Below are 24,689 nucleotides of genomic sequence, written 5' to 3'. Positions count from 1 at the left end.
GCATTCTCGTGACAGATTCAGTTCACATTCATAGTGCAGGTTTGGGTCAAGTTTGGTCGAGCACAATTTTTTTTTTTGAATGTGTGCTGATAAGTGTGTTCTAACCCTAACCCACTAACTCACACATGTAACTCTGCAGCAGAATCATTCTGTCCCTGTTCTACACACACATTTTTGCAACAGGTGACAGGTCATTTGTGGAGAAAATTGTGGTGTAAAAATGTAAAGAAGAACTTTTAACTGTTCATTTAGCAGCTGCCTACTGGTTTATAATCGATTTTTTTATAGGGTGAGCTTTATCATTGGGGATTATGTGTGTGTAGTGTTGGATTGATAACAGTCACATTAAGCTTCACTGACCACTGTGCATCAAAATCGAATGCAGTCATTTACTATTTACTTCTTTTTTTTATGATGAATGGGGTTGATAACTTATGGCAGCACTAGACCAAGACTGTGAAAATGTACCGATGTGAGGCCTAGTAAGCACTGTTTGAATTGGGCCACCTCTGGATTACTTGCACTTTAGACATCTGTCCAGCTGAGTAACTTTATTATTCAGCACAACCACCTTCTAATAAATGTAAAAACATGTGGGGTAGTTATTGTAAATGTTGGGCAAAACAGGCAGAGTCCTGCTTGAATAAGCCTTTTGGAGGCAAACGATAGTATTTTGTCTGACCAGTTTGTTATACACTGCATTCAGAAAGTATTCTGACCCCTTCACTTTTTTCACATTTTGTGATGTTGCAGCCTTATGGTCCAATCTTTTACAATCATTTTTTTCTGCCATCAATCTACAGTCAACACCCTGTATTGACAAAGCAAAAACAGAGTTTTTTTCCCCCTAAAATTTTTTATTTCTAAAATGCTGATTTCGCTTTGTCATTACAGGGTATTGACTGTAGATTGATGAGGGAAAAAATTAATTTAAACAATTTTATGATAAGGCTGCAAAATAACCAAATGTGAAAAAAATGAAGGGGTCTGCATACTCTCTGAATGCACTTCATTTTCCCCAAATGCTGTACATGCATGCTGTGCAAGAATAATTAGCCTTTTTGGGAAACCTATGTATTTGCTTTCTTGTCCCTAGTGAAATATGGAGATCAATCTGTTGTCTGTGTGATAAACACGGAGCTGGAGTTAGGAGGCGATGAGCCTAGCTTGGAATAAAGACTTAATCAGGGAGAAATTGTTGAGTATTGTTGTCTCAACCAGCGCAAACAGCTCGATAGGTATCACACAGACATGAGTGGCATTCATTTTCTCAGCTGGTTTCAGAAAGTGTATTTCCTTTAAAGTAAAGGCTGGGTCAGGTTCTAGAGCAAATTTCAGTCGCTTGCGGTCTCCACTTAAACTCTTGTGCTTTGCATATTCAGCTCTTTCTGTCAGCTTCTCTGTCAGCATCCTTCCTGTCTTTGCATCTAAAACAATGGGACACAAAAATTATCTCTTTTTTTTATGAAAAAGACCTTTATTAATATTTTAGAATGGTACAATATGATACATTACAGTAAAAAACATGAGACAAACAACATGTAGTGTAGGTAGGAATTGTGCAAATGAACTGGACTGTGTTGTATGTATGTGTGTACTACATCTATACCTGACTAAACTCTGTACAGGATGGAGAGTTTCTCTTTGTTTACATCCTTTTAGCTACAACAGCAGATTTTATACTAGCGAGCAACAAAGCTAAGGCACACAGGCAGCACATGTAGGACTTAATGTCAATTTTAATTTTTTAATGCTTGAAATGATTACAAATATTTAAATAAACTGTGTACTTTCTCTCTTATTTCATAAGCAAAAAACAATGTAGGTTTGCATATTGCAGTTATTTATTATTGACTAATTGCATTGTTGTGCTAGTGTAGATATATGTTCTCAACTTTGTCCTTTTGTTCTTTTCTGGTTTTGACCTTTTTTCCCTGTAGTAAAAGTGGGGAGAAGGGGATGGGACAGGGTCATGAGGTCAGTCAACCTCCTGTTGTAGGTACCAGTCGTCAGTTTCAACATCCTTGAAATTACATCAACCACTTTTCCCCTGCGGGTTCAAACATGGGGTTTACCATGACAACTAGACCACAGGATGTAAAGAGTTAGTGGTTTATTTAAATATAACTGATCAGAAAAAGCATTTCTTCACAAATGATGCACTAATAATCACAGAAATATTGGCTGAACATAATATAAAGTAATGATAATTAAGCCTTGGCTGTCCCTGTTTGGCCTTGCAGTGGGAAGTGGCTCGAGAGGGGGCTTTTTGCACCTGGATGCAGCATGCACTCTTTATGTGAATGTGACACCACCATCCACACCTTTTCCTTGATGTGTGGTGCTTATTTGGCAGTGATGACCACTGGGATGTCAGTGGTGGTGTCAGGTCCCGCCCCCTCATCTGAATCACTCTCACTGCTGTCACTCTCATCTGAGTCACTGTCGGAGGCTCCGGGTGTAGCCGTGGCCTCCTCACTGCTCTGACTCTCCTCGTCCTCGGACTCCTGGCTGGTGCTGGCGCTGGCGCTGGCGCTTGTGGTGCTGGCGCTCTGGTCCTCCTCCTCCTCTTCCTGTGGGGCACTGGAGCTTTCACTGTCGCTGCTCGTGGTGTCGCTGGTGCTCACTTCGCCGGTGCTAGCGCTCTCCTGCTCCTCTGGAAGGGAGGCCTGGCGGGGGCTGAGGTCCTGGTCATGAGAGGTGCCGGAGGAGGCATCCAGGCCCTGGTTCTCCATCTCAGGTGTGCTGGTGTCCTCCTCCAGAATGTCAGAGTGGACCTGAAGAGCCTGGAGGTGAGGTAGAGGCGGGATGAGAGGATTTGTTAGATTCATAAGTAAGTCAACCATAAATACAAAACTCTAACTGGCAGTTAGAAAGGAATGGAAGTGAGGTGCTAAAATTATTTGACCATGCACTGAAAAGAGATGAAGTGAAAGTGCTGGAAAGAGTTGAAATGTCAGTTATAGTGTATGTGATACAAGAAGCTGAAGGTTTCAGTTACAGCGTAAGCAAGGAGTGAAAGGAGCTGAAGTGTCCGCTGAAGTACAAGCACTGAAAGCTGCTGACATTTCACATGAAGTGCAAGTGCTGAAAGCAGTTTATAATGCTAGTTGAAGTACTAGTGAATGGCATTTGTCCAGCTGATTTACATGTTGATATGTTTAAGTTTTCTTTCGTAAAGTTTTATCTACATTTTTAAGCACTAGCTCTTGTCCGCCATATTGTAAATACTATCCAAGAGTGCTTACACATGGATAATGGCAGTTTTGCATAAGGTTGTCAGTTCTCAACACCCTGCTGTACTAAAGGACTGGAAAATATATATCAAGACAGAAATTGGCAACTCCAGACTCCAGGTAAACAAACTATTCAAAGGAAAGCTTTTTAAAACTAGCACTGAATTCTGGACTGAGGGCCGTTTGTGCAGTATGTGTTCTTTATTTTAAAGATTCTTTTTTACATTTTCACTTTCATTGACTGTAGTTACAGTAATTTCAGTCTAAATCGATGTTTACTTGTTATTTTGACTGACCTTTAAGTCGAGTTTCCAGCTATGCATTTGTGGTAATTACGTACTACAGCACGTCCTACATCGCCTAATACCACACCTGCTTTAATTTGGACTCTACTGATGGTCTGTCACTCTCAAAAAAGCTCAAACTAACCTGTACCTTGTACACCTTTGGTGACTTCTCCACCTCGTTGCCATCAATCATGTCGACGGCCATTTTCTTTCCTGTGATGATAAACTCATAGGACTTGTAGGGAGCAGGAATCTTATGGTAGGATTTGTCCTCCACGTAGACGATGGATTTGTAGTCACTGGGGTAGCCTCCCAAGTTGTCGCCTCGGGCTGTTTCCTCGTCGGTGACAATGGTGGGCACGATGGGACCTGCAGTGGTTTCACTGACGGACTCCTCTGTGACGACCACGGGGCTGACAGTCGTTGGAGCCGGGGTGGAGGCCTCGCCCGACTCCGAGTTGTCGCTGGATTCATCGTCCTCATCCTCCTCTTCACTTTCCTGAAGACACAGAGGTGAGAGTTGAGCTGTCAGAGGATTGGTGAGTATAAATGTGATTTGGTGTCCATGCAGGTAGCAGGATCAGAAATTAAGGTTAGGGTTGAGGTGAAATTTTTTGTTGTGTCACCAGTTGTGTGGCTCATGGCTTTTAAAATATCATTTACTATCTTACTACTGTTCCTGTCTGAAATTATGTAATAGAAGACCAGAATATTAGAAGGTTCTGTTGGAAAACAGTACACAAACTTATCATCGTGCCAGTAGGGTTTGTCAAAGCTGGCAATGAACAACATCCAGCAGAAATAGTTTTGGTCTCTGATCCTGAGAGCAAACTGTGGTTATGATAAATTAAAAATAATTATAAACTATCGCGGATCAGAAACCTCTAACATCTGTATATGATGCAGTGTCTGGACAATCGCTGGTCTCATAAGTGAGTAGGCTACATTCTGTATATACAGACTATTATACAGGCATGTAAATGAAGTGTTTCCACTCCTACACATGCAGCCCATATGCAAACACACAGGCAGTGGCCCTCACTACCAACAATCATCCACAAACAAGAAAAAAAATTACAATCTGAAGAACTTTGCTAGTATTAGTAATTCAATGATCATCCTACAATATTATTCATAACTATCTTACAATGAATTTCCCTTGTTGTAGCACAGACCATTCATAATTCTATTTATGCTGCTTGATGGCTTTTCGTGTTGGAGATTTAATAACCGAGGCTTATTTGTTAGATTCAGCCAACAATGTCCACGAACATTTAGAAAAAACATGAACTCTGTGCTGTATTTGGAGCCAGACTCTTTACTGCTAAGTTTTTACTCACACTTTCCTCTGATTCATCCTCATCGTCATCGCTGTCGTCACTGTCCTCGCTGTCACTGGTGACAGTGACTGTATCTGGGGTTGAGGTTGAGGCTGGGTCTGCGCTGTCAGATGTGACCTCTGCTGCCGCCTGCAGCCAAAATCATTAATACACAGAGTCAAAAACTTCACCAGAAGTGTAGTCAAGATCAGCAGTTCTGATAAATTATTATTGATTTGAATTTAATTGTTGATTAGACAACTCAACAACCATGTCCTTGTCTGAACTCTCTTTGCTCTCATCTGAGGTGGCTGTGGCTCCTGCTAAAATGTTCTGCAACAACCTGCCCTTTCATTCCCAGGGTCTCAAAAAGCTGGTGAGGGGTATCACATCACAGACGTTAGCCTTCCCCCTTAACACAGCTCTTTGGTCTCTGAGGTGGTAAGTTCCAAAGAACTCTTATGAATTAAGGTGATGAGGGAGGCAACAGACAACAGGGAATCATGGATTAACCCACTATGGTCCCCTGGGGCAAAAACAGACTACTGTGCCCCTTTTGACCACCTGTTCCTCTCTCTCTTTGTGCATTGACACACAGGTTTCAAACTCTACACCTCCAGTTTGTAACTCAGGCTTTCTGTTAAAAATATAAAGTCCAGCCTGAAATAACCCTGACAATATCAGGATCACCAATTTCATTTCTGTGCTTTAGCTTTGCATATTCTGAATTTAGAATACAAGTTAAACCTGGGTCTTTTGTGGGTCCCTGGGGGTCTAGGGCCCTGGGGCAGTTGCCTGCTTTGCCTGATTGGTAATTCCTAACCAGAGAGATTGGGAAAAAGTACTGAGAGGAGGAAATAAGAGAAAAAACACAGAAGAAGAGATTGGAGAAGTGAGTAGAGGAGAGAAAAGGAAAAATGAATGAAAATAGAATATGACAAGAGAAGAGCAGATTGAAAAAAGGAATAAATGGATGGAGTGAAGTAATTTTTTACCTGTACGGATGCTTCTCCCTCCTGTGTCTTGATGGCTGGAACTTCTGATTGTTTCACCTGTGGACAACATCAGTCAGCATGGATGTCTCTCTCTCGCTTTCTCCCCCCCACCCCCCTTTCTAGATACTCACCACTTCTTCAGAGCTCTCTGAACTGCTGTCAGAAACTTTTCTCGCCTAGAAAAGCAAACAAACACACATATGTGTACAAAATGAATCAGAAACTGGGTAAATCAAGTAAATAAACCAAAATGAATGTCAAAATCAATTCAAATTAATGTTAGAAATGTAATTTTAGCTAAAAACAAAGATGATGCTCTCACTCAAAAGTTATCTTCAAGTTTTGACTTGTCAGAGAAAACGACTCACCGGTCGGCAGAGAACTGTGGCGAAGAGCAGAATGAATACAACAGCCACTTTCATTGTGTCACAGTTTGGTGTCTGGATGGGAAGAAAAAAAGAAACACGCAGGTTGAAGTTACACAATAAAATATGGTAGCATAAAACAATGAAACAATAAAGGATAATCACAATACACTGAGCACCATAATACTCGCCTGGAGGCCATAACTTCACAGGAATCACAATGACATGTCAAATCACAAATAAGCTGCAAGTCTCGTCAGTAAATCCTCTCGCCAAGATTCATTCCTAAAAATGGAGGCCACCCTGTTTGTGCTGCAAACATAATACTAAAAACTACAAACTTATGGCACCTTCTTGTAAGCCGGTGGACATATTTGTCTTGAAATCAGGCAGAAATCCACTTGAACTCAGTGTTTTGTTTGAGGATTCTTATTTATAGTAAATGGAAACAAGATAGAATAAGAAAAAACTGCTGAACTAGCATCAAGAAAATGGCACGTAATGGATAAATCTGGTGTTATTCTGTAATTTTCTATTTGCCAGAAAACCCATTTAAAATACTAATACTAACCATGTGTTTGTCTGTCCCACAAAACTTTCTGATTTCCCTGAAATGGAACACGTCACTAACTGCAACAGTGTGTTTTTAATACATTGGAGTGCTATGGCATCAGTTTCTTGCTGGTGTTGGTCTTTTCATGGGATATATTGACAAACAGTAACTTGTAGGTACTTTTACTGAAGTGGAGTTTTAGAGTAATTTTTATATATATCAGCAAATATCAGTATTATATATCAGTCTTTTCACTGCAGGTATAAACCTTGGTAACTGCAGCTTTAGAAAACATCATGTTTTCTCTTTCCCTCTCCCTTACCGTGGCTCTACTTTTTGTGTATGCTGTGGGAGGAGCAGTCTGAGTGTCTGCTTCTATTTTTAATGATGGACTCTTTCTATACTATGTAATTCCCCAGGTTAGAACTGGAAAGCCACAGTGCGGCAGAAACATGACAGACGCCCTTATGACCGTATGTATGTGTGTAATTCTGTACGTCCGTCTTTGTGAGGAGTTTAAGGAGGTTTGTGTAAAGTGATGAATTTTTGTCCAGCCCTCACTAGGGCTGGTTGAAGATTAAGATGTGGTTTTAGAGTTAAGACTAGAATTAGGTTTAAAATTAATCTGGAGTTACGGGCTAGGGAATGTTTTATGTCAACAAAGGCTCCTCACAAGCATAGCATTCACGTTTTGACATTAAGAATCTAGGATTATAGGATTTTGTCTGGTCCTCTAGTCTTCTAAGGTATAATTTGATAGGAAATAAACATATTTTCTTTCTTGTTTTAATGTTAGATGAGATAATTGATGCCACTCTCATATCTTTACGATAAAAATGCAGCTAAAGTTAGCAGTTGATTAGCTTAGTATAAAAACTAGAGGAAGCGGAAAACAGTTAGGCTGGTTCATCATCAAACCTATGGAATATGATTTTAGCAATTTTGAATTTTAAGTAATGTAGACAACTAACTTTAGGTGGCTCCCTCTGGTGAATGACAAACACCACTGTCTCAGATTCTTACCATGATTATTGATTTGTGCTGTTTTGTTTTTGTTCTTATTTATTATAGTCATATAGTAGAAATCAACCAGGAAACATATCTGTACCAGCTCTTATTTTGAAAGTGGACTGAGGGGTCTAACAGGATGACACCTCGCTACCAGGTAAACTCAAACACTTCACTAGTTAGTCTATAGTTATATAGTTGTACACCGTCTCTCTCTCAGGCTCGAACCATCTGTTACACTATTCTTTGCAGACTGAAGAGCATTCAACTATGTTTAATGCACACTCAAGTCTTCTGTAATTTATTTACTTCCATGTTGGACCAGACAATCAGTTGGACGAGGGAGAGAAAAGGATCAAAAAACTCAGTTTTAAGTTTTGATTCAGAGCTTAATTTAACCTGAAACCCTGAGGGAATTTGATTTTTCTTTATAAAAACTAAAGATCTACAAGAAGAATCTACACCTCTCTAAAACTCTCTGAAGCACTTCAGTAAAAAGCACTGTTGACTGTGCTGAAGGTCAATCAGTGTGTGTTTATTTGGTGTGGTTAGAAAGGGCTTGTCCTGGTCATGTGACACATAATAAAGAGGCTAGTTTCCTGCTGCCCACGGCCTCCCCTTCCTGTCCTGGTATCACTGTGACACTAATCAGCCAATCAAACCGCCTCCGAGCAATCACAGGCGGACTTCCGCGAACCGTAAAATCTTAAAAAAGAACTCATAATTAACTGCAATAAACTGCAGCGTGTTTACAGCGGATAACCAAACCCTTCTGTGGGTTTCATGCAAGTTTGCTCGACACTGACTTTTAATTTTTTGTAGTATTGTGCAATTGCTGTTCAGAAAAAAAAAAAAAAAAATTCAAATGAAGCTGGAGTTTGTTAGAAAACTTGGATGGATTCCTCCATATCTTCCAAAGAAATGAAATTTTACACCATGGTATACTGCAAAATGATCATAGTTGACTATTAATGAGACCAAACTCTGCTAACTGGTTATACATATTTTCTAGAAAATGAGTGTCCGTATCTGGAAACCACACTATATGAAGCAGTTAACAGTGCTAGAATCGAAACAAATGACATCTGCTTTTTAAAAGCATTTAAAAGAAGCTGATTAGTACTGGAACTGAGTTTAACTAATCACAACAAATAGGATTTTTTTTTCACTTGTTTTTAGGAAAGTAAGACTTTTGGGGCTTAATTACAAGCGAAAAAAAGATTAAGAGGAAAATAAAAAATTGAATATTTTTGTTAAGAGACATTTTTGCAGTGTAGCTCTGGACCACATTTGTAAAACTTGCAATGATTACCTGCATTCACAATGTACCTAGAAGAAATCCAAAAGGAGCACACATTGTATGGCCAAAAGACACCTGGCATGTTCACCGAGATACAGTAGTTGGACATGGGATTTCAGAACCATGGGCTTAGCCTTCACTCTTCTGGTTTCAGACTTCCCACAAGATGTTGGAACCTGGCTGCAGGGATTTGCTCCCAATCAGCCAAAAGAGCATAAGTGAGGCCCAACACTGATGTTGGGTATTAAGGTCTGACTCTCAGTGTCAGTGTCAGTGTTCCAGCTCAACCCGAAGGTGTTGAATGGGGTTGAGGTCAGGGCTCTGTGCAGGCCAGTCAAGTTCTTCCACACCAAACTTGGAATACTATTTTTATATTTATATGGAGCTGGCTTTCTGCACAGGAGCATTGCCATGTTAAAACAGGAAAGGACCCAACACAAACTGTTGCTGCAAAGTTGGAAGCACATTATTGTCTAAAATAACACTGTATGCTATACCATTAAGATGTGTATTTCACATGCATGAAAGAACTTTTTCTGAATGTTGCATTCTTCAAGCTCCAGCGTATTGTATAAATATTAACCTGCGCTCCCACCTCTCATCACACCACCGGTGCTGCAGAAAAACTCCAACCAAACAGTGTACACAGTAAAAATAACATTCAGTGTGATACATATTCATTCTGACCTTGTTTGCAGTTGGAGGAAGCTTTGGGAGTTCTTCGAGCGGCTGCAGGGACGTCAAGCAGAAACAGACAGACTCTTGAGTTTATCTCCTGGTTTTCCCTGGATGTTGTTTGCTGCTCGGTGATGGTGCTGCTGAGACCAAGGCAAGGTTTATAAACCCTCTAGCCTCTGGCAGCAGCCAATCAGCTCAGAGCTTGTGATGTCATGAGGTTAACCGCTCCGTGGTCCACCTCTCCTCTCCCTCTCCCACTCTTCCTGTGGTTGGTGCTGTGGTGGTGTGGGGGCAAATACACACATGCAAAGATGCACACACACACAATGCAAAGACGAATACATGGATAAAGACATGCAGACACATACAGCCCAGACAGAAGCATGTGAATGTACTTTTTCTCTTTCATCTCTTTCATACACACGCAGGCACACACACACACACACACACACACTCAATCTTAGTGTGTCTAGTTAATTTAAGGACTTGTAGTGACAGGCTCTGGGGAAAATAGCAGCATATAGTGGCAGTGGTATGACAGTGATTCAGCTTCCTCACAGACAGAGGAAAATCATATGACTGAGGTTTCTCTGGGTAATTGAGAATTTGTCTGTGACACCAGACAGATTTGTCTCAAACTGTCAAACAAGGGTAGGGAAAGTTTTTAGTTAGTTTTTTATTTTATTTTTTTTTCCTGTGTGTGTAACTCTATGTTAGAACCAGACCAGATAAAGGAAAGGATAGAGCAGAGATACGGAAATAAAGTAAAACTAATCAAAACTAATGTAATCCATAAGTAAGCGTGTAATTAATAAGTTAATAGGATGGTATATATATATATATATATATATATATATATATATATATATATATAGAAACAAATAGGATGATTATTTTACTGTCCTTACCAGCATCATTGTGTTATGTCATAATAACAGTAACATTATGAAACTGAATGAACATTGGAAAAAGGCAACATCAGCTGTCTGTGAACAGGCGAGAACTGATCATAGTATCCACAGGGCAGCAGTCAAAGGTAATCGACCAGGAGTCATGGACTGCCGCAGAAAGTTCAGGTGGGACACTCATGAGACCAGAGACCGTCTTTGAACAGACATTGGGTACCATTTCCTGTTATCACATGACTTAAATTCCATGCTTTGGTTATGTGATAACACCTGTGCCGTCTCCACAAAAAATGAGCAATCACATCAACTGATGAAGACCATGAGATGCAGTTGAAAGCTATACTTAAAGCTAGTAACTGGACCTTGGTAAGTGGGGGGAGGGGTGTATATCTTCATGCATCTTTCAAAATCGTCGTGGAATTGTTACTTTTTTGTTAAAACGAAGGGAATCTGTTCGGTGAGACGGTTTCTGGACGCATGGGGAAATGATGAAAACTGTCATGATTAATGGGGGTTCAGTAATGGCCCAACATCAAATCCATAGTTCTAGATATTTCAGCCTGGACCAAAGCGGTGGACTGACAGACCGACATTGCCATCCCCTAGGGCTGGGGAATTTGTTCACAAAATTGATCTAAAGAAAACTCAGTGAGTCTGTCAGACCCACTGACTCACTGCCAGGTGATTCAAGGTGAGGTGGTAATTACTTAAACAGATACATGACGAATTGAATCTACTCTTTATTTTGCGCTTTCTGGCCACAAATAGTGATGTCATCCAGATTAAGTCTTGACTGAAATGTTATTAACAATTCCTGATAGTTGCATATTTGTGTCACAAATAAAGGATGTAAGTTTTTCCTCTGAATATGAAAATAAATCTTCTGTTGACGTTAATTGACTCAATATTTGTTTCATTATGTCTTTATAGATAAAAGGAAAAAACTAGTAAACAATTTATGATTTCTGCTTAAGCTATCTATGTTGAGTGTCTTTTGTGATCCCTCTGAAGTGCAGATACAGTATGTGTTGGAGCAATGTGCAGTTATTAAGACAATTCTTTTTTATTTCCTTACTACCTAAAGTGTTTGCAGTATTTTCATCACCTCAAACTTACTTCAAATCTGAATATTTATTATCCAGCAGGAATTTGATTGCTGTTCGCCATTTGGCCATTATACCTTAAATTAAATTCATAAATGACACAAAGATCGCTGAACTTATTTAAAGATAAAAGTTAGTCACAAATGGGATCCAGACATACATGCATTCTCTGAATTCTCATGTAATTGTCCAGACGACAGAATCATTAAATCTGATCGGTTCGTGTGGTTAGTGTCTCCTTGATTCAACCAGTAATTACAGTAAAATGTTTGAGTCTGTCTGTGTTGATGTCTATACATAATCACATACTCTCATGCAGAGCAGCAGAGTTCTTAACAAAATGCACTGACAGATACAACCAGACACCTGTACACACATACCTACATATTTTTAGATTTTTGATCTATCTTTAACTAGCTTACTTTCTTTTGTAGCTATGTATTATGTACTGTGCTTGTGCATTAATGCTTGCATGTTGTTATTGACATTACAGGCCTTATTAATATTCTCTCAAAAATTCCACGTTAAAATAGTGTTCAGTTGATCAGTCGATCAAATGTGTGTAGCATTGACAGTGTGATTGATTTGCCCCGAGAGTATAACAGGTCCAAAGCCAGGCTGTGAGACTGATCCTATGCACAACGGTTCTTAGCGCTGAATGCTAACACCAGCATGCTAACATGCGCTAAATGATAATGCTAACATGATGTTTGGTAGGTATAATATTTACCATTTTCACCTTCGTAGTTTAGCACGTCAGTGTGCTAACATTAGCTAATTAGCATTAAACACTAAGTACAGCCAAGGATGATGGAAACAGTAGCTTTGCAGGTATTTGGTCTTAACCCAAAATATTCTAATCAAACACAAAAGACACACTTGTTTCGATTCATCTATCGAAACCGTTAGTCACTGAGTTAACACACACCAACACTGACAGTTTGATTACAGTAACAGAGTGTGTCATCAGACTGATGGTACAGACATGTTGAAGTCTGACAGCTTGATGTGTTCTGAGGCCTCAAGACTCACAAACATACAATTACGCAACTGCTCAAATCAAAGTTTTCTTCTTCTACCGACGCACTGAGGTATGTTGCACATGAAACGCAGCGTAGCATTCTGCTCAGTCTCGTATGAGCCAGGTGAACTGTTGCGGTTTGATAATTGAAGGTTATACAACTTTTTAGTATTTGTTTTTAAAGATGTCTATGTTGAAGAGTTGCTGTGTATCCCCCTCATTAACCTTCAATAACTTGTATGACCCTGTGTCAGGGTAGCTGACTGACTTCTTATTCTGTCGTTTTTGTTTGTTTTTCAATTAAAATTTTTGAGGCATTTTTTTGTCACAGAATATGATTGTGGGTGGTACGACATGTATGACATGTAGCCCTACAAGCTTTTCTTGTACTCAAAAGACAGAATTAGCCGGTAGTGTTTAACTAGGACACAGATACTAAAGGTCAATAACAAAGACAGTGAATACGGTCAACACAGACAGTTAAGGGTTAAAAAATTCACCTTGTGCATCACGTTCATGTGATTATTTGCGTGTAAATGCGTGTCTGTGTTTGTGTGTGTGTGTAAACCTAATAAAGAAGAAACCAGTGACACCAAACAGCCTGAAGAAGACGAGAACGCCAGCTAAGACAAACTGCTGCAGCAACAAAGAAAAAAAAAAAATCAATAAAAACATCAAACGTGATGAGTGGATGGAATAGTCTGGGACACTGAGTCTCCTGTAAGCCCCCCTACAGTTTCCAACATTGGGAACAAAAACAAATGAATGGTGTGAACTGGTGGTGCAAAATGTTTATTTGGAAAAAAAACAAAAATGTCGTTTCATAGTTCAATAAAATTGTCCCAAAAAGGACCAAAGTACAACTACAAACAGATCAAGTGGGCTAATATTTACACTGTCAAGGTTTTTTTTTATCTATAGGTGTATGTTTGTATCTCTTACTCTCTGCTTGTGTGCCCCTGTGTTAAGTAGATATCTCAGTGTGTCATGTTCATTGCCTTCATTTGTGTCTTTTTCTGTGTATGTCTTTTTTTGTCTATACGTGCTCACATTATTGCATTCTTCCGACATGTATTTGTGTGCGTGTGTGTGTATTGAAATAAATTATTTATAGTGACAATCTGCCACACTCCACCATTAAACACTGATTCACCTTCCAGCAAGCAGCACGACCACAAAATAACACACCACTATGTCAGTCTGATCACTGTCATAACATTTATTGTCTCTGTTTTGACTCACATCAGTTAAGAAACATAAGTAACAAAAACAGAATTATAGCATAGTGGACAGCAAAGTGCTTTATTGAGATTGTATAGATTCAACTGGAACATTTATTTTGTTGTTACAGCCAACTATGTAGTTCTCATTGTATTTCTTCAAATGAGTGAAACAGTGCCCCTCTGTGTTGCAATGGCTAATAGATGTCAGACATGCTGTGTGGTGAAAGACGGTATTGCATCATACAATCCAGGTTTACAAAGGGAAGCAAGGTTAGGTCAATATCTGATGTGTACTGTTACTGTAAAACCAGAGTCTCTGAGACTCCGGTCCTGTCACAGGTTCACAGTCCTGTGTCCTGTGTGACCAAAAGTCAGTCACTCTCTGACTCTCTGACTTCAAAATAAAAAAAAAACAAAAAAAAAAGTAACATGATTAAAAATGACTACCAGTAGAGTTAGATTAGAGTGTAGACTACTACTTGACTTTGGAGAGGAAGGGCGCTGTCACAACACAACAACAACAAAAAAAAAACTTAGACATCACATGACATGACAAACACTGACCTTTGTCCCCTGAAACAAAAAGAATAGGCTGCAGAGTAACGTAATGTACCAAATAACATGTCGTAAATAGTTTCTATAATACTGGGTAATGTGCTACTGGGGTATTTGGTGTGTATTTAAATACTTGCTGTGGAGTTGTAATGAAGGTTCACTTTTTAATATACAGACCCTTGTTTGTCTCAACACTGAAGCTGTGCTGCATTGAATCGATACCTCTCAAATAATTTCAATAAAACTAGACATTGTTACCAACATGAAGGTAGGATTTATTGCAGGACTTCTGTATTAAATTGTATTAGTTTTAGCCAGGTGTACCTAGCTAGGTGTGACACGCATTTGCACACAAAAAAAAATCACATGAACGTGATGCACACGGTGAATTTTTTATCTCTTAATTGACTGTGTTGACCGTATTCACTCGGCCTTTATTATTGACTTTTAGTATCAGTGTCCTAGTTGAACACTACACCCTAATTCTGTCTTTTGAGTACAAGAGAAGCACCTCACTACAAGCTAGAAGTTGTGGCAGGGCTACGTGTCATACATATTGTACCACCCAAAAGGTTGAAATATAGCAGGGAGCCAGGCAGGAAAGAGCCTTAAGGTAATCAACTGGAATCAGTAGTAAAACATACTGAACTGTTAGCTGTGGACTACATCCATACTACATATTCAGAGAGTTCTCACGCGCCATCTTGGATGTTGTTTTCATCCACCCCTCAGTTAACCCAGCCACTGTGTGTGATGTGGTTTACTCTGTTGCCGCGAGACTCCAGACTCCAGTGCTTTCTTCAGGATCTCTGGGGATTTCAGCTGGACAAGAATCTCCCCACTTCACTCAGTTGTTGACTGCGCTACCAGAGGAGACAGGACCCTGGAACTGCCGTATGCTAATGTTAGGAGGCCTGGAGATTCTACCTCACACATTAACTTTTTGCTTATTTGCATTTGTACATTTTTCACTTCACTTACTGTGAGTGTTAATGGATGTTCAGAAAGATCAGATGTGGTTTCACTACTGGTCAAGACGGAACAACTTGTTGTGGAGTTTCACACATACACTCAAAGACATGAACATATGAACAACATCCAAACACACACAAGCCCACTCTCCACACTATAAATGTCGTGGAACACTGGCTGGCAAATAGTGGAAACAATAAATAACACAGACATAAATGAGGAGAGTGAGAATCCAGCTATGATAAGGAATTTCCCAGACTCTGTGTGTGTGTTTGTGTGTGTGTGTGTGTGTGTGTGTGTGTGTGTGTGTGTGTGTGTGTGTGTGTGTGTGTGTGTGTGTGTGTGTGTGTGTGTGTGTGTGTGTGTGTGTCCGTGTGGTGCAAGTGTACATATTTGTGTTTTTGTATTTCTATGAGGACTGAATTTACAAGGATAGACAGAGGAGGAAAATCCTTCAAACTCACTTCTTTTTGCTGCATCTCATCTATTCTGCAAATTTATTTAAAAAAAAGTGTTTTCACCAAGCAGATTACCCTAAACTTTGCACATGCTCTGAAGACAACAATAACAAGTATATTTTCTTCTAACACCTTCATATTGTGGAATTTAGATTGAAAATTCTAGGAGCCACTGTCAGGGCTTTAGACTTCTTATTTTGTAAACTACATTGTCATCTTTGACAAAATAATTCTAACTCAAGGTCCGCTCACCAGATTTTTCAGGAATTTTGAACTGCATCTTTGTAGGGCTGCCCAAAAATGAATGAACCAATCTTTTCTACCGATACAAATTCAATTTACACTGGTAAGTACTTCCTACAAGAATCAGCCATATGCTGCACTTCAAAGACTGACATGAAAAAAGTCTTGCCTTCTCCCACCTACTGGGCTTTTATATATTACAAAACTAACTGGAAGTTTAGTTTGTAACTAACTGTTACAAACGAAATGAAAGCATGTACAACCAGTTAAAAACTCACTTGAGCCCTGGGTGACACAGCTGAGCTTTAAGCAGTGCAGGTGGTGACTGACTGAAATCTGTTTTTCCCTCAGGGCTTAACACACTGTATGGTACACACGCCGAACTGCAGCCCATACAGCAAAAAGAATGCCGAAGAGACAGGTTGGAAGCGGATTTGTTCATGTACCAGAGACAGAAAGGAGACTAAGAATAAAAACACTTCTTTATATCATAAGTTATCAATTTTATGTTGCCTGCAGCTTCATATTTTGGGAGGATAATGAAGTATATGGTTTTACTCTATACCTGCTCGTCATGTGCGCTTATGCAACACTCAACCCTGCTGGCACTACTGTACATCTTTGCTCTTTATTATCGGAAGTGGTTTGCTCAGTTATCATAGGCAACGGCTGTTTTCAAGAAAAGCTATGGAACTTCATTATTACCTTGTGGTCATATACTTGCATGCAACACTTTTAGTGTCAGTTGTTTTGTATACTAACTATAGTGTAGTATAGTAACTCCACTGGGTCTCATTTTCTAACAACACAGCTCACAGTTATGTTGGTTTTTGTACAGATGTCAGAGTGTTCTTAAACACATAGCCAAAGACAGTTTTCAAAAATATTTCCAAGTGTTAATTTCCATGCCTACAAAATCTCTATTCTGGGATTGGATTGCATTCATTTGTGCAGGTGTTCCTGTTATTTTGTCCATCCCTATTTTTTGACATTTCTATTTCAAGCCGGTACTAGCATGTAGTCTATATCTGGATATCTTATCTTAATCAGGAAATACTCAGGTAAATGCACGTAGTGCGCAAATGCACGCAGAACATATTGCAATCAGGATGCAATCAGACTGATTGAATCCTGATTGGTTATCTGATTTCAGCCACATGTAAATGCAGTCTGTACAGTTTGTCCACATTATTATAGGGAGAAACATTCTCTGAAGAACAAAGTGGGATCATGGATGTATAAAGAAGAGATAGATATGTTCAAAGATGGAGTTAGAGATAACTAATTAAAGATTAAGGCCCATTAATGCCTATGAAAGTTGATTTAGGAGCACATGTCAAAAAAGTCTCTGCTTTTCTAATGATTGTGTATGGGGAAAATGTTTTTTGGTACAGTGTGAATCACATGATGCTGCCAGAGGTTGCAATACTGAGTGTAGCCACTACGCCAAAGTCACCTCACAGCCCATTGCTGATCCTGTGAGCTCAGATGGGAGACCCGCCGACAAGAGAAGTGCACTGCACAGGGCAAAGTTCAGATGAATGAACTCTGACCTGGAAGAGGTTGAAAGTCATGATGAGGTAACCAAGGACCGGAGATCTGTCAGATATTCATTGTAAATACATTTTAAATACATTTTTAAATAGATTTTTTTAACATTTTAACTAGTCTCTGATCAGATGCAGCTCCTGTACTGAACTTTATAACGGTGAGCTGAAACAGCAAGCAGCAGTAAACTCAAATTCGACTGCAGCTCACTGGATCTGCCCACCAGCAGCTGAGTGCAGGAAGTGTTGGCGGTTTCTGATATCTTGGGGGTTTCTGAAGTGAAAAAGTCAAAAGGTCAAATAAGATTTTCTGCCTACCCTTGCCACCCTTCAAAACGCACCACACAAAAGCCCTTCTACAGCCAATAAAAAATAAGTAGCACCCACACAGCAACATTGCTTCTCAAATGACCAACACAATGTGCAAGAAGAGGGTCACTGACAGGGGTATTGGAAATTTACAGTCTCCTGCACTGAATACCTTCTTACAATATAAGTAGGCCATCATCAGCTTAGGAGGCATTGGCTGTCTCCATCTGTCACCTGACCCTCAATTTGCACATTAAAGTGGTTCCTCAGAAAAGAGGAGAACATAATGACAGATGTGCATAGAAACTGAAATAAAGAGAGAAACTAAAAGAAAAGAAAGAAGAAGGGAAAAGAAGAAGAGAAATAGTAATGGTCACACACAATAAACAAACATGACCCCACTCCTTCTGTTTTCACAAAAAAAAGAACAGACTCTCCCAGATCTTTACAGTCACATAAAGAATGCTTAAAATGTAAGTTTTTTTTTAGATTGACAGACTGAGCTAAAATAATGGTGAAACAGGCCACAGTTTGGATCGTTTCTGCCTGAATTTTGCATCTTCTTTAATCAAAGTCTGGGTAAGCCACGGTTGTTGAGGCAGGAAATGAATACATTGTGAAACAGACAAGGCCCTGGCTGTAAATGGTTGGAGTTGCCTATTCGCCACGTATTACAGCCAACTGCAAGCCTCTGCAACACAAGCTCAGTAACAATAATGCTTTTAATCTGGTGGAAAGCTCTCACATAAAAACAGTCATCTCTCTGAGATGAGCTCCAAAACTGAGCTGGATGAGGACCAAACCGGGCAACGTAAGAAACAATTCATCTAGAATGTTGGTACTGATTGTAAGACAGACATGGTTTTCATGTTCCAAATGAAATATAAAATAGCCAATATTCCTCTTGGAACAAGAAAAAAACAATATTGTTCTTTCAGAGTTTTTACCACTTCCTGATTTCTTGCAGACCACGGGTTCACAAATCATGCACGCACACTGCAGGTCTGCAATATTCTTAGTTTCCACCCCCAGTTTCCAGGGTGACTGGGTGGATGTTCACTGCCTTTATCTGGTTTGGCAATAAAACTGGTTTCTCAATTCCTGGAACCAGCAGCATGTCTCGTTGGAATGGCACGGCTTTCATTGCTCACACATTTTAGGATGTGTGCAAGTCATGTCGATACAGGATTTCATCTGGTCATTTGAAAACAGAGCATCTAAAATCTTTCTAGGTACCCCTGACTAATAATTGTCAATTTTAGGTTACTTATATAATATTATAACAGTTGCAAAAAAGTTCAGCTTTATTTTCATTTTCTTTACTATTTTTTTTCCCAATGTTGACACTAAAGATGCCTTTGCATCTTTCAAATGAGGTTGTATATAAAACAACTGAGTTGTTCATTTCTTTTCCGAACCAGGTGAGGTCGCAGGCAGAGCAAGAGGCTGTGTGGAGGCATTCTAAATGATCCATATTAAAAAAAAACAAAAAAACATTGGGCCTCATGCAAGAACATTTTCATATCGTTATCTTAAACCTGTCTTAGCTTTTCCTGTGAGGTTTACTCAGTGTTTTAATTTAGATTAATCAAACTCTCTTAACTGTGCATATTAGTCGTAAGTCACTGTTTTCAGCCTGATGAATAACAACTGTTCATGAGGACATACGTGTTCGTGAAATTTCATCAGTCGCATAATTGACACCCCTAAAATTGTCACATAGGCTACCTGTTCCACTCCGTGTTTCATTCACAAAAATTCCACCAAAGGGAAAAACAAAGAATTTTAACACTCCGGAGTTTCAAGTCCTGCTTTTAGAAATCAGCACACACATTTCTTAGTGTCAGTAGTCATATTACGGGACCTGAAGCAATTAGAAAACATAACAGAGCTGCCAACAGAATGTCGTCAGATCAGCACTGTGCTGTGAAAGACATACAGAGATAATAATTTAACATAAGGTTAGATGCTAAAAACGCCTGTCTAAAGCAAAGCGGTCTATGGCTAATATGAGAAGGGGTCATGTGACAGTCACGGGGTTATTAAACGGAATAATAATATAACATATCCTGAGGATTCTGGTTCTTAGATGGCTAAAAATGTCAGTCTCTGTCCAAGAGGACTGTGGTGCCGTTGAGAACATATTGTTGAGAACAAACTGCAGGAAACATCCTCTAACACCAAGGCTAAGACAAGATTATGGGGTTTGCTAACTCTGCTGTGACTCTGCTGTTTGCAAAATCTCAAACCTGGCACATTCACAGGTCATCCGACTCTGTCCAATAGAGAATCTGCTTGTACATCATGTGACCTCTGTTTACAAGCTCTGGTTTGATTGTAGATGGTCACTGCGAACCTATATAGACTAAATATGACAACAGCAATAAAGTCAGCTTTGGTTCCGACCAAAGAAAATATATTTTGGTGGTACCAAGCTTTGCTTAAATGGCAATGGTTGTGCAGATGCTGGTTTGGTGAGGGATGTATTGTCCTTCAGTTTGTCAGCAGTGGTGCAAGTTGATTGTCATGTGGGGAAACTGATGACTGGTGTGAGATGGAAACAGACGTTTAGTTTCCCCCTGAGTTTCTATGAATAAAGCTGCAGGTTCTGAACATAGCTGTAAAGAGCAGAATTATATGAGAGTGAGCTATCACAGCTTTGTGAGAGTTGCAGACATCTGAGACTTTTTGCTTAAGTCAGTCTTTACACTGCTTATACTGCTGAAAAGCAAGAGGAGATACTAATCATCTCATTCTTGTATAAATATAAAAGGAAAACAACTTGTATATGGTTTTATTAGTCTTATCTAAGTCTCACATTCTGTATAATTAATCTTTGACATTTATCACTATAAAAATTGTCTCTATTATATCTGTTGTTACTGTATTTACAGTTTGTCCCAGTAGGGATGATCACTATCAATAAAATTTATAATATTCAGCAATCCCCAAATTTTCAAATTCACTTCAATTATTTAGTCTCTCATCAACAGTAGTCATTTTTTCCCTCGTGGGTGATTACAGTTTTTGACATGTGACAGGCCACATACAGTTAAACAGCAAGGGAAACAATTTCCTGCAGTTGCCTTCATGTCTTTTGCTTGTTATAAACCATGAATGAGGTCATTCACAAACGAGACTGAGTCTACAAGCATGCTAGCAGCTACGTGAGGCTGTGCTTTGAGCTAAATGCTAAATTCAACGTGCTAACAGCTCACAATGACAATGCTAACATGTAAAAATAATGTTTACTTCGTTCACCATCATAGTTTAGCAAGTTAGCATGCTAACATCTGCTAATAAGTACCGCAGATGCTAATTGGAATGCCATTAGTTTTGTAGGTATTTGGTCCTAAACCAAAGAATTGGACAATTGAAATTTGACCTGATGATGGTACCAGAGGAAAATTCAGGGGGATCTCCCAAAGTTATTCCAGCTCATCCTGTCGGCAGCATGAATGTCTTTACTAAATTTCTTGGCAGTACATCTAAAATTTGTTGAGATGTTTTAAACCAACAGACTGACTTGGCCATCCCACATCACTAGCATGGCTAACAAAATGGACCAAGTCAATTAAAGGCTCATCAGATATCAGACATACAGTATTTTGTAATCTAGAAGGGCCGCACTCATTTAGTCTCAGTTCACTTTTGTGAAACACATTTGAAGCTTATTTTCAGTTTTTGCTTTGTGCCTCTGTCGAGTAGCATTTATTTTTCATGTAGATTTAGCCATAGTTTAATTTTGAGATACTTTAACTGTTGTGTAATCACCTCGACCTGTACTATTCCAGTGTGTAGTTTTCCCTCTCTTTAAGATTCATTCTGACATTACAGCAGGTTGTCTGTTACTAATTACAGACGCTTTTTTTTCTGCAGAAGTCTGGCACTGACACTAAGCCGCTGAGTTTCCTGCCAATCCCAACTGTTCAGTCTGTATATAGACCAGTACATCTGTGTCTACTCTTTATGAAGCTTTTTCCACTGGCACTTGGTGAGAGCTGTACAATAAAACTCTCTAGAATTCCTCATAGTGGAGAGGGTTATCTGAATTCCTACATGAGACAAAGACGCAGCAAAATCGAGTCAGGGGCCTTGAAATAAAACGACAAGCACATCGGGCCTGTTGGCAGCTCCTCCAATTTAAGCAAATGTTAATACAAGTCAGCCCTGCAGTGGTAAATAAATCAAATGATTAGAAGGACAGTAATATGTTTAAGACTTTTACTACCCAGTACCACAGAATATCTGCTAATGGAGTAGTTGTTTAGCTTTAGCAAAAAGAAGACTCCTTACCGAGTTACATAAGACAATCCTGACACTAATGACAAAACTAACTTATGATAAAACTGTTATAATAAAGTGGAGGTTGTCTGGCTCACATCACTGACTTCTAATACTCGTATAACAGTAATGGATGGAAATGTGCATTAATTCACAATTTCCACTGTTGATTTTTTTGCAGTAAAAGCTACAACTAGTGGTGGTAGCTAGCGAGTCTTCCCTCGCTAAAAGTGATTTAGAGATGAATGGCACCCATCCATGGCACTGCCTCTCTTGACCTGGGACGCACCATGTTTGTTGACAAGTCCATCCAACTACTTTATTCCTCACAATTCTTTAATATTAATAATGTACTGTAGTGTAGTGTAGTCATGTAGTGCATGATGCTGCGCCATGATCTTGATATGATAATGTTGTACTTGGAGTGCATTCACAATTCTAGAGCAGTTATTTGTAAATTTTCTCCTTGTGTGATGTAATGTATTTCAGTGTGGCTTTCAGCAACTTTACTTATCTAAAATTAGATACTTCTGATTAATTTTCTGAGGCTGCTGTAATGCCAGGAAACTGTCTTTTGTTTCAATTTTGCCTTTTGTTGAGACAGACACAATTCTTTACATTTTTATTGGCATGCATGCGTGTTTCTTCATTTCTGTTTATAGTCTGGAAAAGAAAAAGTTACGGCCCTCTGCCTTCTCAAACTTAAAATGTGTCACAATATCAGCTTCTTGAGTCATATCCTGTTTCAAAGCCATCATCGAATGGCTCTAATCCTCTCTTATTACAAAATCAGTTTTCACTGCAGCATTATGTTTTCATCATACATGTTATGCCAACTCATAATTTTGCTCAGGAGAGTACTGCTCTGACATCTGAAGTCCTTACAGTACTGTACTTTATGGTCTCTTGTAATGACGGACCTCTAAATATAGAAACCTTTTTCTTTTTTTTTAAAGCTGCTTAGAGAGAGTTTCGGCTAAACGCTGAACATTTGTCCAGCTCTGGTGAATCATAGTTTTAAATAAAATGAATCCCAGCAAAAGGTGGTATCCCAGTGTTTTTATACTGGGATCAGTTTCATGCACCAAGATGAAGCACCGCAGTGTCTGAATTACAGCTCTGAAATATACATCAAGCTTCCTGTCTGTGTGAGGAGCTCAGGATGGTTCCTTAACAACCTTTCCTAGACATTCGTCTTCTAATTAATGCCAACGACAAAGTGTGCGTGTGTGTGTGTGTCTCTGTCGGATAGAGGGGGGTTGAAGGGGATGGGGGATTGTAAAACACAATAAAGTCTGCCCGCATATAAAGCTCTATATTCCACTTAATGATTGACGCATTGCACTCTCATGTCTACAGTCGTTACGATCCAAGCAGAAAATCTGTGCTCAGACCTCTGTTTGGTTTGGCATGCGTTTCAGACAAGATATTATGTCTTTTGTTGATTTTGAAGGATGTAATTCATACTATTCTGCATTTATGTAAGGGTGGAGCTGGATTTAGATTCGCAACTCTTTGCAGAAACAGATATAGATGTTATGCAATAGTCTTTTTTGATTAAATGCAACACTCACCACGGTATATGAGATGTTGCATCTGTAGAAAAGTGATGGATGACTCAATATGTAGGATACTGGCCTCATTAAGAGGAACTTACTATCATATAAAACATCTAAAAGGCTAGAGCAGGTGTTTTGTAATTTTCACCTAAAAAGTCATTTAAAATATTAATCAATTCAATATCCAAATTGTTGTTGAATAATTTCCTGTCAGTAAACTAATCGATTAATCATCTGATCATTTCAGCTCTGATTTTACTGCTACTGCTGAATAACAAAATTGCAGGGAAGGAAATATCGCAACAAATTGGAACAAAATATGACATTTTAAACGGCATTAATGCATTAAACTGCAACAAATCCAAAATCCACTTTAATGTGGCTAAACAGTCTCTCCTCACTGAAATACTTCCTCATTGAGCATGTAAGAGAAGCTATAGGGGGTGACAGGTTTTTTTTTACATCTATACTTTATACATTATCCCCAAAAGGTCCCAATTTAGAATTTGATTTGAATCCTTTTTTGTAAACAGTATTTATTTTTTCCCTTTATCTAATTTTTTGATTATTATTTTTAAATATTTTTTAATAGTTTTAATAGTTTTACGCATCCAACAGAGACAGAGGGCAACATATGTCACAACCAATGATAATAGTGACCCCGAAGCAAAACACAGACTCAAGTTGTCAAATACTTAAAGAGATTTATTACTAAATTCAGAGTTGTCGGTGATGATGAAGAGGATTGAAGATGAAGGCAGGCTAA

At 39.1% G+C, this 24,689-nt stretch overlaps 1 protein-coding gene across 3 annotated transcripts; it reads right to left on the bottom strand.

Annotated features, from left to right (window-relative positions):
• Positions 1–1,491: 1,491 nt before the first annotated feature.
• On the bottom strand, positions 1,492–24,060 carry spp1 (secreted phosphoprotein 1). 3 transcript variants are annotated; one of them, XM_040157866.1, is made up of 8 exons: positions 23,939–23,951; positions 9,751–10,016; positions 6,206–6,277; positions 5,969–6,013; positions 5,838–5,894; positions 4,864–4,992; positions 3,666–4,022; positions 1,492–2,786 (listed from the first exon to the last, which is right to left on the bottom strand). In XM_040157866.1, the coding sequence occupies exons 3-8, from the start codon at positions 6,257–6,259 to the stop codon at positions 2,346–2,348; spliced, it is 1,083 nt and encodes a 360-aa protein (XP_040013800.1). In that variant the 5' UTR covers positions 6,260–6,277; positions 9,751–10,016; positions 23,939–23,951; the 3' UTR covers positions 1,492–2,345. The 3 variants fall into 3 exon arrangements, with proteins under 3 accessions (XP_040013800.1, XP_040013798.1, XP_040013799.1); XM_040157864.1 differs by lacking the exon at positions 9,751–10,016 and having other exon boundaries at positions 23,939–24,060; XM_040157865.1 differs by lacking the exon at positions 9,751–10,016 and having other exon boundaries at positions 3,672–4,022; positions 23,939–24,060.
• Positions 24,061–24,689: the final 629 nt, after the last annotated feature.

Source organism: Xiphias gladius, chromosome 20, assembly GCF_016859285.1.
Source record: "Xiphias gladius isolate SHS-SW01 ecotype Sanya breed wild chromosome 20, ASM1685928v1, whole genome shotgun sequence".
Taxonomy (NCBI): domain Eukaryota; kingdom Metazoa; phylum Chordata; class Actinopteri; order Istiophoriformes; family Xiphiidae; genus Xiphias; species Xiphias gladius.
Note: the sequence above shows the minus strand (reverse complement) of the source record. Positions and strands in the feature narration are given on the sequence as shown.